We start from the raw sequence: 15,602 nt of genomic DNA, 5'->3' as shown, positions 1-15,602 counted from the left end.
ATCAAAAGACTACCAACCAAGAAAAGCCCAGGACCGGATGGGTATACAGCAGAGTTTTACAAAACCTTTAAAGAAGAATTAATACCAATACTTTTCAAGTTATTTCAGGAAATAGAAAAAGAGGGAGCTCTTCCAAATTCATTCTATGAGGCCAACATCACCCTGATTCCGAAAACAGACAAAGACACCTCAAAGAAAGAAAACTACAGACCAATATCTCTAATGAACCTGGATGCAAAAATCCTCAATAAAATTCTGGCGAATCGAATACAAAAACACATCAAAAAAATTGTGCACCATGATCAAGTAGGATTCATCCCTGGTATGCAAGGCTGGTTCAATATACGGAAATCAATAAATGTTATTCACCACATCAATAGACTTAAAGATAAGAACCATATGATCATCTCAATAGACGCAGAGAAAGCATTCGACAAAGTACAGCATCCCTTTATGTTCAAAACACTTGAAAAACTAGGGATAACAGGAACATACCTTGACATTGTAAAAGCTATCTATGCTAAGCCCCAGGCTAGCATCATTCTGAATGGACAAAAGTTGAAGGCATTCCCTCTAAAATCTGGAACAAGACAGGGATGCCCTCTATCACCACTTCTATTCAATATAGTTCTCGAAACACTGGCCAGAGCAATTAGACAGACGAAAGAAATTAAAGGCATAAAAATAGGAAAAGAAGAACTTAAATTATCACTATTTGCAGATGACATGATTCTATACTTAGAAGACCCAAAAGGGTCTACAAAGAAACTATTAGAACTAATAAATGAATTCAGCAAAGTGGCAGGATATAAAATCAACACGCATAAATCAAAGGCATTTCTGTATATCAGCGACAAAACTTCTGAAACGGAAATGAGGAAAAACACTCCATTCACAATATCCTCCAAAAAAATAAAATACTTGGGAATCAACCTAACAAAAGAGGTGAAAGATTTATACAATGAAAACTACAGAACCCTAAAAAGAGAAGTAGAAGAAGATCTTAGAAGATGGAAAAATATACCCTGTTCATGGATAGGCAGAACTAACATTATCAAAATGGCGATATTACCAAAAGTTCTCTATAGGTTTAATGCAATGCCAATCAAAATCCCAATGGCATTTCTTGTAGAAATAGATAAAGCAATCATGAAATTCATATGGAAAAATAAAAGACCCAGAATAGCAAAAGCAATTTTAAGCAGGAAGTGTGAATCAGGCGGTATAGCGATACCAGATTTCAAACTATATTACAGAGCAATAGTGACAAAAACAGCATGGTACTGGTACCAAAACAGGCGAGTGGACAAATGGTATAGAATAGAGGACACAGAGACTAATCCACAAAGTTACAACTATCTTATATTTGATAAAGGGGCTAAAAGCATGCAATGGAGGAAGGATAGCATCTTCAACAAATGGTGTTGGGAAAACTGGAAATCCATATGCAAAAAAATGAAACTGAATCCCTTCCTCTCGCCATGCACAAAAGTTAACTCTAAATGGATCAAGGAGCTTGATATCAAATCAGAGACTCTGCGTCTGATAGAAGAAAAAGTTGGCTCCGATCTACATATTGTGGGATCGGGCTCCAAATTCCTTAATAGGACACCCATAGCACAAGAGTTAATAACAAGAATCAACAAATGGGACTTACTTAAACTAAAAAGTTTTTTCTCAGCAAGAGAAACAATAAGAGAGGTAAATAGGGAGCCTACATCCTGGGAACAAATTTTTACTCCTCACACTTCAGATAGAGCCCTAATATCCAGAGTATACAAAGAACTCAAAAAATTAGACAATAAGATAACAAATAACCCAATCAACAAGTGGGCCAAGGATCTGAACAGACACTTCTCAGAGGAGGACATACAATCAATCAACAAGTACATGAAAAAATGCTCACCATCTCTAGCAGTCAGAGAAATGCAAATCAAAACCACCCTAAGATACCATCTCACTCCAGTAAGATTGGCAGCCACTATGAAGTCAAACAACAACAAGTGCTGGCGAGGATGTGGAGAAAAGGGTACTCTTGTACATTGCTGGTGGGACTGCAAATTGGTGCAGCCAATTTGGAAAGCAGTTTGGAGATTCCTGGGAAAGCTGGGAATGGAACCACCATTTGACCCTGCTATTGCCCTTCTCGGGCTATTCCCTGAAGACCTTAAAAGAGCATGCTACAGGGATGCTGCCACATCGATGTTCATAGCAGCACAATTCACAATAGCTAGACTGTGGAACCAACCCAGATGCCCTTCAATAGATGAATGGATAAAAAAAATGTGGCATCTATACACAATGGAGTACTATGCAGCAATAAAAAATGACAAAATCATAGAATTTGCAGGGAAATGGATGGCACTAGAGCAGATTATGCTTAGTGAAGCTAGTCAATCCCTAAAAAACAAATACCAAATGTCTTCTTTGATATAATGAGAGCAACTATGAACAGAGCAAGGAGGAAGAGCAGGAAGAAGAGACTAACATTAAACAGAGTCATGAGATGGGAGGGAAAGGAAGAGTAAAGGGAAATTGCATGGTAATGAAGGGAGACCCTCATTGCTATACAAAATTACATATAAGAGGTTGTGAGGGGAATGGGAAAATAAACAAGGAGAGAAATGAATTACAGTAGATGGGGTAGAGAGAGAAGTTGGGAGGGGAGGGGAGGGGGGATAGTAGGGGATAGGAAAGGTAGCAGAATACAACAATTACTAATTGGGCATTATGTAAAATTGTGGATGTGTAACCGACGTGATTCTGCAATCTGCATTTGGGGTAAAATTGGGAGTTCATAACCCACTTCAATCTAATGTATGAAATATGATATGTCAAGAGCTTTGTAATGTTGTGAACAACCAATAAAAAAATAAAAAATTAAAAAAAAATAATAATGATTATATTAATAAAAAGAAATATCTAAGCTGTGTAAACCATTTGTTGAGTTAGACACTACTCTGAGAACTTGCAAAATTGACCCTTATCTTAATAGTAGGAATACTTTTGTTTTCCATACATATCAAACATGTACCTTACACTCAGCCCATTGAGTCACTAGAGACATGGGTGACCAAAGCAGACAGTGAAAGCTTCTACTGTTGTTCTAATTTACAAAAGAAAATTGGAAGGGCAGGTGGCTCATAAATACTGAACCCACTGCTAGAACCCAGTGTGCCCATTTCTAGGTCTCCAGTTCTCACTTGGTCTCTGGAGACATTTCTGGCCATAAGAACCAGAACTGATTTTTAGACTAATCAATATTTTCCAGTAGAGCCTTGCCTCAGTCATGGCAGTCTTTCAGTTCAGCTCCCATTCCTCCCCTTCACTTTTGCCAGGCATGTTACATAATAGCAAAATTGGCCTCCGTATACTTACCAATGTTATATCCTACCCTGTCTTCTTTCAAATGTATCCTCAAGAACTTAAATGTGTTGTTAAACAGTGTGTGCACCTCAGCACATATTTATGAACACCTCTTAGAAATCTTACATATTTCTATTCTTGCATTCAAGTATCTATAAAGCTCTCTACTGTATTCACCACAGCCCAAGGTTGTGGGTCATGATCAAGCCAGAGGCTTGAGACAAATTACAACTAAACCAAAGAACTAAGGCTCAGAGCTCACATCTGATAAGGCTCACAGAGGCAACTAAAGGTGTAGAAAGGAGAGCCTTTCTGGAGAAGGGAGAGACCAGGGTACTTGAGGTGGAGGACTGAGATGACAAAAGGCTCTGGGTCAACTGCCTTGCTAGTTGCTTCATGTCTCCTGTTTATACACTGGAAAAGTTTGATGCTGGGTTCATTTTATAGACTTATTTGTAGAAGTGGGCCCAATAAATTGAAAATGTTGAGATAAAACAAAAGAAAAGATGTTGGAGGAAAAGAACAAATTTGCAGTGATAGAAAGTGATTGGACAAAATTAGCACAGAAATGGAGGAAACTCTGTCTTAGACTTTCCATATTTTCAGGTGGATCTTTCCATATTTTCAGGTGGATCTTTGTGATTGTAAAAACTACTGACCTTTATTCTTCCATTCTTTCAGGTCTAAACACACACACACACACACACACACACACACACACATACACACACACGGTAAATGAGCATTTCCTTCCTTTATCTCCATTTATTTCTATGGGATAATGGACTCCAATTCAGTTTGATTTTCAGATTTTGAATGCATTAATTAGAATACTATTTAGGTTAAAAAAGCAATATATTTCAAGTCCTTGCTTCTCCTACATTTTTTCAAGTCAAGATTATCATTTTTCTTTTTTCCTAACTATCTTCTCCCTTCTGGTTACTAGGGATTGAGCCTTTAATGGCTTGACCTATTTTTCCTCGGAATACCACCCCAGGAATTCAGAAAGTATTTCTGAGCTGAGAAATCTTCCAATGCTGTCTTGAGTCCTAGGCATTTTATCCAATCAATATCAATTCAGGAGCTCACTCTATATTGATGAAGGAAATAATTGTTTAATAATAGTAGAAAAAATATGCCATTGCATACATGATATATGATTTGAAAAGTCTATAGACCTAAATTCCTTTTCAATTCTTCATTGTTTTGAAGAGAAGCTATAATTGGGGATTGTGAGGCATATTTGAATAAAAGGACCACCATTTCATTGAAGGGATATTTTCTCAAGTTTGTCATCTTAATATTCAGAACATCTGGATGATTAATAGTAACCTGTTTACAAATGGGAAATTAAATGTCCCCTTTTGTTTCAGTGATCACCAAGGATCTGCAAGGAACAACCTGATCATACATTCTTCTCTCCACGGGTAATAAGGGCACAGTGTGAACTTTATATGTGCTCCAAGTATTTTGTCCCATACCTTTGGTCAGTTTGAATATTAATCTAGGACTTTGAGAAGCAACTTAAGTGACTGTTTCACAAAGTCAACTATGATAGGATCCTTAATGAATGACATCTTTTCTCATGACATTCAACTTTTGTGGAATGAGACTTCAAGAAAATAGGTTATTTTGCCTGCTGAAAATAGCATTATTACATATAGTGTATAAATGAAGACTGGTCCTTAAAAGAACTTGTCTTTTCTTTCAACAAGTCATCAGCTGGAATGCCTTCCCCACTTTCTTTGCATCTGTGTATCACATATGCATAAATTCTCACCTGGTACATATTGATGGATGTGATCTTTTCCTGTATAGTCTCAGCCCTCAAAATCATCCCCATGTGATTCAGCACATTTTTGCCCTTTGCAACACTGTAGAACAAATTCCAGACCCCAGTCATAGTTAGAGTTACATGTTGGAGATGAGCAAAGCCACCAAAGAGGTGGCACTCAAGTCCTTGAATCATTGTTGGGAGGATGGCTAACCTATGAGTCATCTGACAGGAATTCCTCTACTCAGATCTTATATGAAAGCAAGATAACTTTGTGTTATGATTAGTTACTGATAATTTTTATCTTTTGCAGAAACTGGCATTAACTGTTCAATGTTATTAAAAAATGCTGTCTTGATGAGGACGTGATCTTTTCTTATATGATCTCAGCCCATGAAACCATCCCCATGTGATTCACCACACTTTTCCCCCTTTGCAACACACTAGAATAGATTCCAGCACCCCTGCCACACTTGGAGTTACATGTTGAAGATGAACAAAACCACCAAAGAGATGGTACTCAGGTACTTAAATCACTGTTGTAAGGATGGCCTACCAAGGAGTCATCTGACAGGAATTCCTACACTCAGATCTGATAGGAAAGCAAGATAATTTTGTATTATGATCTAGTTACTGATAATTTTTATCTGTTGCAGAAACTAGCATTAACTGATGAATGGCATTCAAAAATACTCTCTTGATGAATTTTTCCTATGAATAAACTAAATTTTAGGCTTGAAATTGAAAATTCCCTTCAAGAATTTCAACAGAAATGCACATATTATAAATCATAACATTATTTAATAAACCATGTTATTGTTTCTAAACATTATTTTGTCAATTTTAAATGCCTCATGTACACCGATTTTTAAAAATAATGTCACGATTTTGGTTCCAGATATTTTTCAACTGAAACAAAACTCTGAGGTGAGATTTTTTTTGGAGATTCGGGAAACAAGAATGTAATTGGTTAGAGAGAAAGTATAACTTTCTTCTTGTGGATTTTTCTTTTCATTGTTGCTAATGAATGAAAAGGTCACTTCAGCTTCTCCTCTGACAAACTCCTAGGCACAGGAGTTGATTTCTTTCCCTTCAGATAGCAGGTGATTCTCTGGAAATACTTTCAGAGTGTAAACCTAAATGGGAACTCAATGTTTTTTCTACGACTGTCAGCTTCAGTTAATCCAGACTGAGATGAAGTCTGGAGAGTAGTTGATCCAGGAGGACCTTACCACTGGTGGCTCTGTTGTCCATCATGCTGACGGGATAGAACATCTGCTGACACATCAGATGGTAGAGACAGGTGACTTCTATCTTCTGGATTTGGGTGTTCTTTTCTGTTTTTCAAAGAAAATGAAAGTCGACTCTGTCATTCAGGCATTTCTGGTTGGGGATGCTTTCCAGCTGTCTTAGTAGCAGAAAAAATTCTTTGTTTTCTGGGTCATGGTTGCAGAACCTGACTTTCACTCATATTGCTTTAAAGGAAAATGAGCAGGATTGTGTGTAAGCAGGTACCTTTAATTCCAGTGACTCTGGATGCTGAGATAGGAGGGTCACAAGTTCCAGGTCAGCCTCAGGAAATAAGTGAGGCTCTAAGTAACCTAATGAGACCTTCTATCAAAATTAAATAAAAGAGCTAGGGGTGTGGCTAACTGGTAAAGCTCCTCTGGGTTATATCCCCAGTAACTCCCCACACCAAAATTAAGAAATTAATAGAAATTTCAGTTCAGAATATAATACTAAAATGTGGTCTGAGAGCACTGGATGGGTAAGCAATAATGAAAAAAGGATTGGAAACACTCCTCTAAACACATGTTGCAAAAGCATAATGAAAAGCAAAAACAGAAGTAGAAAGTTCTGGGGATGACATTCAGAAAACGGAAATCATATTGGTTCCTATTTAAGACATAGGAACAAGTCAAGGGCTTCAGAGAACCTAGAGGCAAAGGTGCAAGACCACCCATCTCAAGCAGCCCAGCAGCATCTGCAAGATCCCCAATGGCCTTGCCCTTGGCTTTCCTGCTGGCCCTGGTGGTGCTCAGCTGCAAGAACACTTGCTCTCTGGGCTGTGACCTGCCTCAAATACACAACCTGGCTCTTGAAACTTCTGAGGAAAATGAGGAGGGAGCCCTGACACTCCTGCAAAAAATGAGGAGAATTCCCATTTACTCCTGCCTGAACTACAGAAAGGACTTTTCCTTCCCCCAGGAGCAGTTGGAGGGTGAACAGGTGCAGAAGGCTCAAGCTGTTGCTGTCCTCCATGAGATGACCCAGCAGATCTTCAACCTCTTCAGCACCCAGGAGGCCTTTGCTGCTTGGAACAAGACTCTCCTGGACACCTTCCTCACTGGCCTCCATCAGCATCTGGATGACCTGAAAGCCTGTGGGTCCCACCAAGTGGGGGTGGAAGAGGCTCCCCTGAGGGCTGTGAGGAAGTACTTCCACAGGATCACTGTCTACCTGAAGGAGAAGAAATACCTGCCTTGTGCCTGGGAGGTGGTCAGAGCAGAAATCATGAAATCCTTCTCTTCATCAGCCAACTTGTATGCAAGACTAAGGAGCATGGAATGAGACCTGGACCAGCAGGGAAATGCTTCTCACTGATGAACACAACTTATCACACTCCCACAAGTTCTGCCATTTCAAAGACTGTTATTTGTTGCAGTAATTCAGAGAAGAATTCAACCAATTTGTCAAATCTAGAGGCACTAAACCCTTACATATTTGCAGATGTTATCTATTTATATATTTAAATATTATTTTTTAACTATTTATGAAATTTTATTTATTTAATCTATATAATACTATGTATACCTTTAAAATATGATTAATAAAACCAATCATTTCTTTATATTTAATCAATTGATATTTGTTCTTCATTAATTCCTTCTGTTTTTTAAATTCTTTTAATCTTGCAGGAGAATGGGAGGTTAGGTAAATATTTCTTTTCATTCTCTCCCATTTCTGTGTTAAGCAGCAAAATAGAAATTTTAGTTCTAAATGCTGATTTCTATGTTGTGCTCATTTCATGCACATCATTATATTTGCATTTTCCCATCAACTTATTTGTGATACTTTCTGACAAGTTGAGATTTTAAAAAATCAAGAAAATCTGGATATTATAAAATCTTACCCCATATGAGGGGAAAGATAATGGAATTTCTCTTACTCTTCTCTCCTCCAACTCCCATGGGGTTCCCAATTAAATATTCTTCATCCCTCACTAATTATGCCAATTCCATCTATTTTCCTCTGCAGTGATGCTTTCAATACACAAAACAGCTGACATATAAGGGGCTGGAAGGTGGTGCATATTAGTGGGGTACCGTATTATGTTTGGTGCAAAGTTTAAATCAAGTTAAACACGCTCATCTCCTCGAATATTTATCATGTCTCTGTTGTCAACATCTCAAGATCCCTCCCTCCAGCTTTTTCAAAATCACAGGAGGGTTTGTGCTCTGAACAGTCACCACAGTCTGCAATTGCCCACCAGCTTCTTGCCTCTTTCCACCTGTATTGAGGAATCATTGATCAGCCTTTCCCATCTTTCCACCTTCTGCTCTCTGTGGCCTCTGGTAAGCGCCATTCCACTCTCAGCTCCTATAAGATAAGCTTCTCCCTATTTTACACATGAGTGAGATTCTGTGGCACTTGTCTTCCTGTCCAGCTCATTTCACTTTACAGGATGATCTCCAGTTCCATGGATGCTGCAGATCACAGGTTTTCATTCTTGTGTGTGCGTGTGTGTGTGCATGCACATGCACATATGTGTCTATGAATAATATATTATATACTATGTAATATATAATTTAAAATATTAGCATAATATACATGTATATATACATGTGTTTGAAACACTTCATTTGTGATTGCTGTGGCACTCCTCCTTGCTCCATACTTCCATGGATCCTGTCATGTCACTCCCAAACCACAATAGTTTCCTCCCTCTCTGGTTCAGAAATCTCCTTTGTGCCTTGAGTGGTGGTGTGTGCCTGTAGTCCCAGAGGCTCTCCAGGCTAGACAGGAGGTTGGCAAGTTAAAAGCTTGGTGTCAGCAACCTAGCTAGGCCTTAACCAACGTAGGGAAACATTGCCTCAAAATCAAAGAGTAAAAAGATCCTGGATGTGACTCAGTGTTTAAGTAGCCCCGGGTTCAATCTTGGGTACCAAAACAAACAAACAAACAAACAAACCAGAATGAAACATACAAACAAACAAACAAAAAAAAAAACGACTGTGATGTCCTCCTTCATCTCTCATTAACCTGCCTGTGTAGACATCTTTCTATTAGGGTTTCCAGCTATAAACTTTCTCTGAAATTGTATGCAGCCACCAACTGAAAGCAATGGTTGAATGAAAGTTCTAGGTTTTCCAGAAACCTCCAAGAGAAGTTTTAGTTCCTCCTAGTTAATATTTTTGGAAACAAAAGCCTGTAGTTATTACAGTGATGTAAGAGTAGTTGTGACACAAATAAACAAAGAGAAAGCATGATTTGTTTTACTCTGGAAGCAATTAAAATATTGACAGAAGAAGACAGAAGCCTACAGGCCAAGATGGGCAGAGAAAGAGTCCAAGTCTGGCAATTAAGCTTCTGTTGTATGCATAATTCTGCGTACTGGCAAGAGCCTTTTTACAAAGAGCTAAAATAGGCTGTTCTCCTGGGAGGAAGTGACCCAATATTGGAAGAGTCCATTTCCTTAACTTTTCATCTCAGAGAAGGAAAAGACTCCTAGCCCCAGGCAGGTAGTGTCCTCTTTGGGCAAAGGACAGGTGTGTGGGAGAAAGGGTCAGAATGTTTCACTTCTCTCCAGCCTGATCAGCCTTCCAGAGTCTCCTGGCCTTTCAGTTTCTCTGTATCCTATGTGATTCTAGGAGCCAGGAGAGCATGCCTATTGTATATAGGAGGCAGGACAGCACACCTGAAGGGAAATCAGGAAAAATCTAAGTGGCTAGTTTTACAATTTTCCTCCTAGTACATCACCCAGCATGACTTTATAGTACAGAGAAAATTCTTTTTTTTTTTTTTGGAAGGAGGGATTGAAATCAGGACACTTTACCACTGAGCCACAAACACTTCCCTTTGTATTTTGAAACAATGTAAAACTTGCCAAGTTGCTTAGGGCTTCATTAAGTTGCAGAAGCTGGCCTTGAACTTGCCATTTCCTCCTTCCTTAATTTCCTGAACCAGTGGGATTTCAGTGTGCATTAATGCCAGATAAAATTCTGTCTCTTTGAATAATGACTTGGAAGTCTTACTCCACCTTGATTCAGGACTAAGACACAGCGAGGGCAAATTAAAGAGTTTTTAGGGAATGCAGAAATAGCCAGGTGACAGCCTGTGGAAGAATACATTGGGAAAGACTCTGGGAAGTTTGAAGAAGTCTGAATAATGTTGTTGCTTAAGAGGATGATCAGAAATTGCCTGTAAATTGCTGAGCTAGCAGAAAAAGACTTGGAGGGAGGGAGGGATCACTCAAACCTTAGCTCAGATCACAGACCCAAACTTTAGAGTTCTTCTCTCCAGATGAGAGGAGGGAGGCTGGGATACTCAAAGTTATATTCATCTTGTGGGCTTCCTTTCCCCCTGCCCGTCCCCTCCCTCCCCAGCACCCCTTCCCCGCCATGGAGAAGACTGCCAGTGTTTCATTCGAGGGTTTTGCTGCCCAGAGGAATCCATGCCACCCTAAATAGCCACCCTAAGTCTCACCATCTCAAATAATTAATCCACCCTAAATCTTAATATCTCAAATAATTAACAAAAAATAAAACACAAACACTCAGAAATATATTTATAAAAGTGAAGCCTCTGATAGATCTCGTCCACTGCTGAGGGCCATTGCCAAGGAGGAATGACGCATCGAAATTTCCTTGCCAGTGCACCCCATGTTAAATGGACTTGCCTTGGACATTGCATGTGTCTTTGAGAAAGGTGACCCTGCTCAAGGACCAGGGTGGATCCAGGATTAAAATGTATCCTGCAGGTTTTAGGAAGCATCCAGGTTTAAGACAATTTGGGTTTAGGGCTTTCCCTGTTTAAGACAATAGGGGTTTTAGGGAAGTTGGAGGTTGAAGATTATTGCTGCTGGGATTAGGGTGTTCCTGCTGCTTGTTCCCGTTGAGTTCTCGTGAGATTCAAATGGGATTTGGAAAAAAAGCCTCGTGGAGTAGGTGAATTGGGCTGGGAGATTTTGGATTTCCCCTGAATGTGTTTGTAGAGGCTGGTGTGAGTTCGGAAATAAAGAATTGCTGTTTGAATCTACAAAGCTGTGAGTGGCTCGTGATTCAGTGCCAAGCCGAGACATTGGCAGTCCACATGGGTTCTTGAACTAGACAAAATGACTCCCATAGTTTATTTATGGGGGTACATCAAAGGTAGGGGTAAGGTTTCAAGGGCAGAGTCTTGCTTTGTGATGTCTTGCATCCAGCAGGTTGATTGACATCTTGGCAGATCACACCCTTCTCAGGTGCTGTGTGGGATCTTAGGCGAGTTTGAGGGGGAAGTTCACCTGCATCAGGCAGTCAATCCCTGTGGGGAGTGCCCCAGGGAGTTTCCAGTGCCAGACTTAGCCTCAGGAGGCTACTATGCTCAACAGTCCATACACAGTCCACAGAGGGCTTGTGACAAAATCAATCTCTCTCTCTCTCTCTCTCTCTCTCTCTCTCTCTCTCTCTCTCTCTCTTTCTTTCTCTCCCCTCTTCTCTGTCTCTCATTGCTCAAAAACTTTCAACATTATTGCCCTGTCCATCCTTTGATTAATTTTTAATGTTGTTTACTTCTTTAATGTCATTTTACTTCTAATACTTTCACATGTCATGCTCCCATGCAGAAAATTGCACAATTCGTCTCTGTATTCTCAACTCACACTGAAAAATCTTCAGAACCATTTTTCTGACATATTCAGATGTCAATTTATTATATAGTGAAAAGTGTTGGAAACCAGATAAGAAAGTGGTGAAGCTGGCAGCAGGGGCTCTATCTCAGCCTGGGAAACAAGACTAGAGGACACAGGGAGACTGCTTGGTCCTGTCCTTGGTGCCTTGAGCAGTGGCAGGTCATGGTAAAGCATGAGCTGGAGAAAGCTTGTGTGTATAAGAAGTAAGAGGGAGAAGATGGCTGTACCCCAACCCTCCCTGCCTGCCAAGCCTCACACTGCACAGGGCAAGGTGGGCCTTCTGAGCCCAGAAAGATAGTCCACAGCAAAAACCAGATGCCAGATCCTTTGGCATCTCAATGTCTCTGCTGTATGGAGTTGATGTCACACTTGACTTGGTTCAGAAATCAAGTCCATTTCTGTTCTTTCAGTCCTTAATAGGACCTTCCAGACAAGCCATTACCTCAACTACCCCTGAGGTGCTAACCTTGGATCATTGGTGAGTTTGGAATAGTTCATCTCTCCAGATTTATTTTTATCTCCAAGGAGCTCTCTAGATGACCTAACACAAATAGTGTTAATGGGAAGTATGAGTCAATACTTTCAGAGATCTTAGTCTATAGTCAGGCTACAATAAATTTTGATGGTAAGATTGAAGACTAGAACTAAAAGTTTTGAGACCTGAGGGCTTCCTTTTTTCAATTCTAGGTTTCTCAGGGCAGACTTTTCATTGTCTTAGTAGATTATGACCAAGTTGGAATGTACAGCCAAGGTCAACATCCACAGTCCTACCGGATTCGGTGAGTGTGTTAGTACTGGAGCCTGTGGCCAAGCTGCTGTTGATTGGGTGACTCTCCTCTCTTCTCCTAAGGGCTGATAACATCTGGATTAAATGAGAGAACAGTCAGGCAGTCCATTGACTGGTCTTTGAGCCTCTATCAGAAGCAGGCATTTCCCTGCCTTGGGCACATTAGCATTGGCCCTCAGTCTTCCCCTCTGCCATGACCTTGGGGCTCAATTTGGCTGCATTGCATGTGACTAAGTTACACTCTACCACTGGTCAAGGGAGAGTAATTTCCTTCTTTCACTTTTATGAAATTATGACATCCTTTTTTCCCCATTTTACCCACAAACTGTCCAATTTTGCTTTTTAGGAAAGTTGAAATGAGAAATGAAATGTGATACAGAAAAGCAATGCAGCCTTTCATCTTTCTTCTACTTTCCATTATTTGTCTGACTTCATTATAAGAGCCTAATGCATGAGCAGCAACACAAAGTTTTCCTGGTAAACCATTATTTAAAAGAATGTACAAAAAGTTAAGGTGACAAATCAAAAGGAGAAGGAGAGGAAAGAGGGCTTTTTCTTCCTAACATAACAGTCTGAGTCTCACCACCCTGTGTTTTTAGAGTGAGACAGAGACCAAGGAGCAATGACCCTAATGGAACCACACTAACTATTATCAACTGAAAGCCATATGTTCGTGTATGATAGCTTCACATGAGTGACAGAGTCACCCATGAGTGCCCTTGCCCAGCTCAGAAAATCTGATGAAGACAAGAATTCTAAAAAGTGGAAGAATTAAACAATAAAAATATAATTAGCAAAGTAAATCTTACTTGGCTATTGAAGGTAAAATGATTCTCATAGTCCTCTAGCTACCTACACATAACAAACTTTTAATCTCAGGATCAGAAAACTATTGATACTTTTGATACCCAGATACATGTATCAGGAGAGAAGTCACTACTGAGCACTAGGGTCTTTGTGACAAGAACTCTAGTGACAGGGGCAAGAATCATGGAGAGTTTATCCTTTTGTCAACAAAGGAATAGGTCCCTTCTCAGTAATGGAGTCCTCATATGGAATCCTCAGGTGGTGCACCTGCTCTCTGAATGAGTTTGATGAGTGTGGATTGAAGACACTTTGCCATTTGAGAGCAGAACTTGTTACTAGTTGTGACAATCACCTTGAGAGTCTGGTGATTTGGGGGAAATATTATCATCTTGAAATTAGTATCGCCATATTCATAAGAAGCTGAAAAAGTCCTGGATTTCTCCCAGTATTATTGGCAGACTGAAGAGCAATGTAGACCTCAGTGGACAGAAAAGACAGTGTCTACATTAACTCTGATCCCTTTGGCTTAGTGAAGCATAAGCATACAGAACTGCTGGAATATATTCTAAAAAGAGAGGAATAGAGAGAAACTCATTTGTCAGTAATCATCAGCTTTTGCTGTGAATAAATCAAAAAGCAATCTGATACAGGTAGAACTTTATTGCTAAAGATAATCTGGTAAAACATGGAATAAATACAGGGACTCATAGGTCTGAGGGAGCAGACTTTCTATATCAAAGAAGGAGGGAAAATGAATGTTAGGATCAGGGCTAAAAGTTTGTTTCTAGAACAGAGAATATTTATAGATATTTATAATATTTATAGATAAAAGTGTGTGTGTGTGTATGTGTGTGATTGATAGAGAGATTGGAATAATAGTCCTGTATGGCAACTGACAACTGTATAATCACTAGTTTTTGTAACATGGGTTCTAAAGGAGGACAGTGTCATCAATGAATTCCATTCTTTACAGAGTAGTTTCAGCAGATAAAGATCTTCTCCATTGCTTCTCAAGGAATGCTACTGGGATCACAATCAAGTGCAAATGGAATCAGATCATGTGGTAACTGCTTAATCTGTAGCACAGAAGAAAGTTCAGAAGCTGGTTTCTAGGGAATAGGCAGTTGGCATGGACCCTACCTGATCACTTGATGGATAAGACAAGGACTTTGTTCAGTAGGGCTGGCACTGGTACAAGACTTGCTTTAGGATCCACAGTTGAGTCTGCAAAAGGTGGACCTGTTATCAGTTAAATAGATGGAAATACTTTCCAATTAGTCTTTCGAAGGACTTCTCCCAGTCCCTAGGCAGGTTATTGCATGGCCTGAGAGGTCCCAGATTATAGAGAGCAGTATTCTTCAGGATATGTACCTGGACTGAGGTTGGTGAACTTGCCTTCAGAGGAATGTAAGAGCCTGCCTCCTGCCAGTTCTCTGGGTAGATAGGATTTCTCCTGTACAACAGCTGGGAGACGGTTGATCCACATCATAGGGCTATTTCAGGATCCACAGTCAGACCACAGTTGGTGAGTTTGCCTCCATAGGTCAGATGGGTTTGAACTTGTAGCGGTGGAGTGAGGGGGCTTGGCATCTCTACCACCTTGTCAAGCAATCACTGGATGCTGTCAGCCCCAGGAAGTATCTGAACAGATTTAAGACATTTGAGATAGATAGATAGATAGATAGATAGGGGATTTATTATAGGAATTAGCTCACATGATTTTGTGGTTAAGGAATAACAGGACAGGCTATCTGTAACTGGAGATACCGGGATGCCAGTGGCATGACTCCACCCAATTTTGGCAGACTCAGAATCAGGGAAGCTGATGTTGTAATTCTCTCTGAGGCCAAAGACCTGAAAATCCAGTGTGGCTGCGGGTATAAATTTTGGAGTCCATAAAGCCAGGGAACATGAAGTTCTGAAGTCCAAAGGCAGGAAAAATAATTATGGTAGTTTTAGGCAAGGCAGAGATAGAG

The 15,602-nt window shown here is 39.9% G+C and overlaps 1 protein-coding gene across 1 annotated transcript; it reads left to right on the top strand.

The window, feature by feature from the left end:
• The first annotated feature begins 7,138 nt into the window (after nucleotides 1-7,138).
• Nucleotides 7,139-7,711, top strand: LOC144376901 (interferon alpha-2-like). Its single transcript, XM_078045158.1, has one exon. The coding sequence runs from the start codon at nucleotides 7,139-7,141 to the stop codon at nucleotides 7,709-7,711; it is 573 nt and encodes a 190-aa protein (XP_077901284.1).
• Nucleotides 7,712-15,602: the final 7,891 nt, after the last annotated feature.

The sequence above is a fragment of the Ictidomys tridecemlineatus genome, chromosome 4 (assembly GCF_052094955.1).
Source record: "Ictidomys tridecemlineatus isolate mIctTri1 chromosome 4, mIctTri1.hap1, whole genome shotgun sequence".
NCBI lineage: Eukaryota > Metazoa > Chordata > Mammalia > Rodentia > Sciuridae > Ictidomys > Ictidomys tridecemlineatus.
The sequence above is the reverse complement of the archived record's forward strand: the minus strand, read 5'-3'. Positions and strand labels throughout refer to the sequence as shown.

Bases quoted from the DNA above. Each gene is read 5' to 3' on its own strand.
- LOC144376901 (XM_078045158.1), top strand. From the start codon at position 7,139: ATGGCCTTGCCCTTGGCTTTCCTGCTGGCCCTGGTGGTGCTCAGCTGC.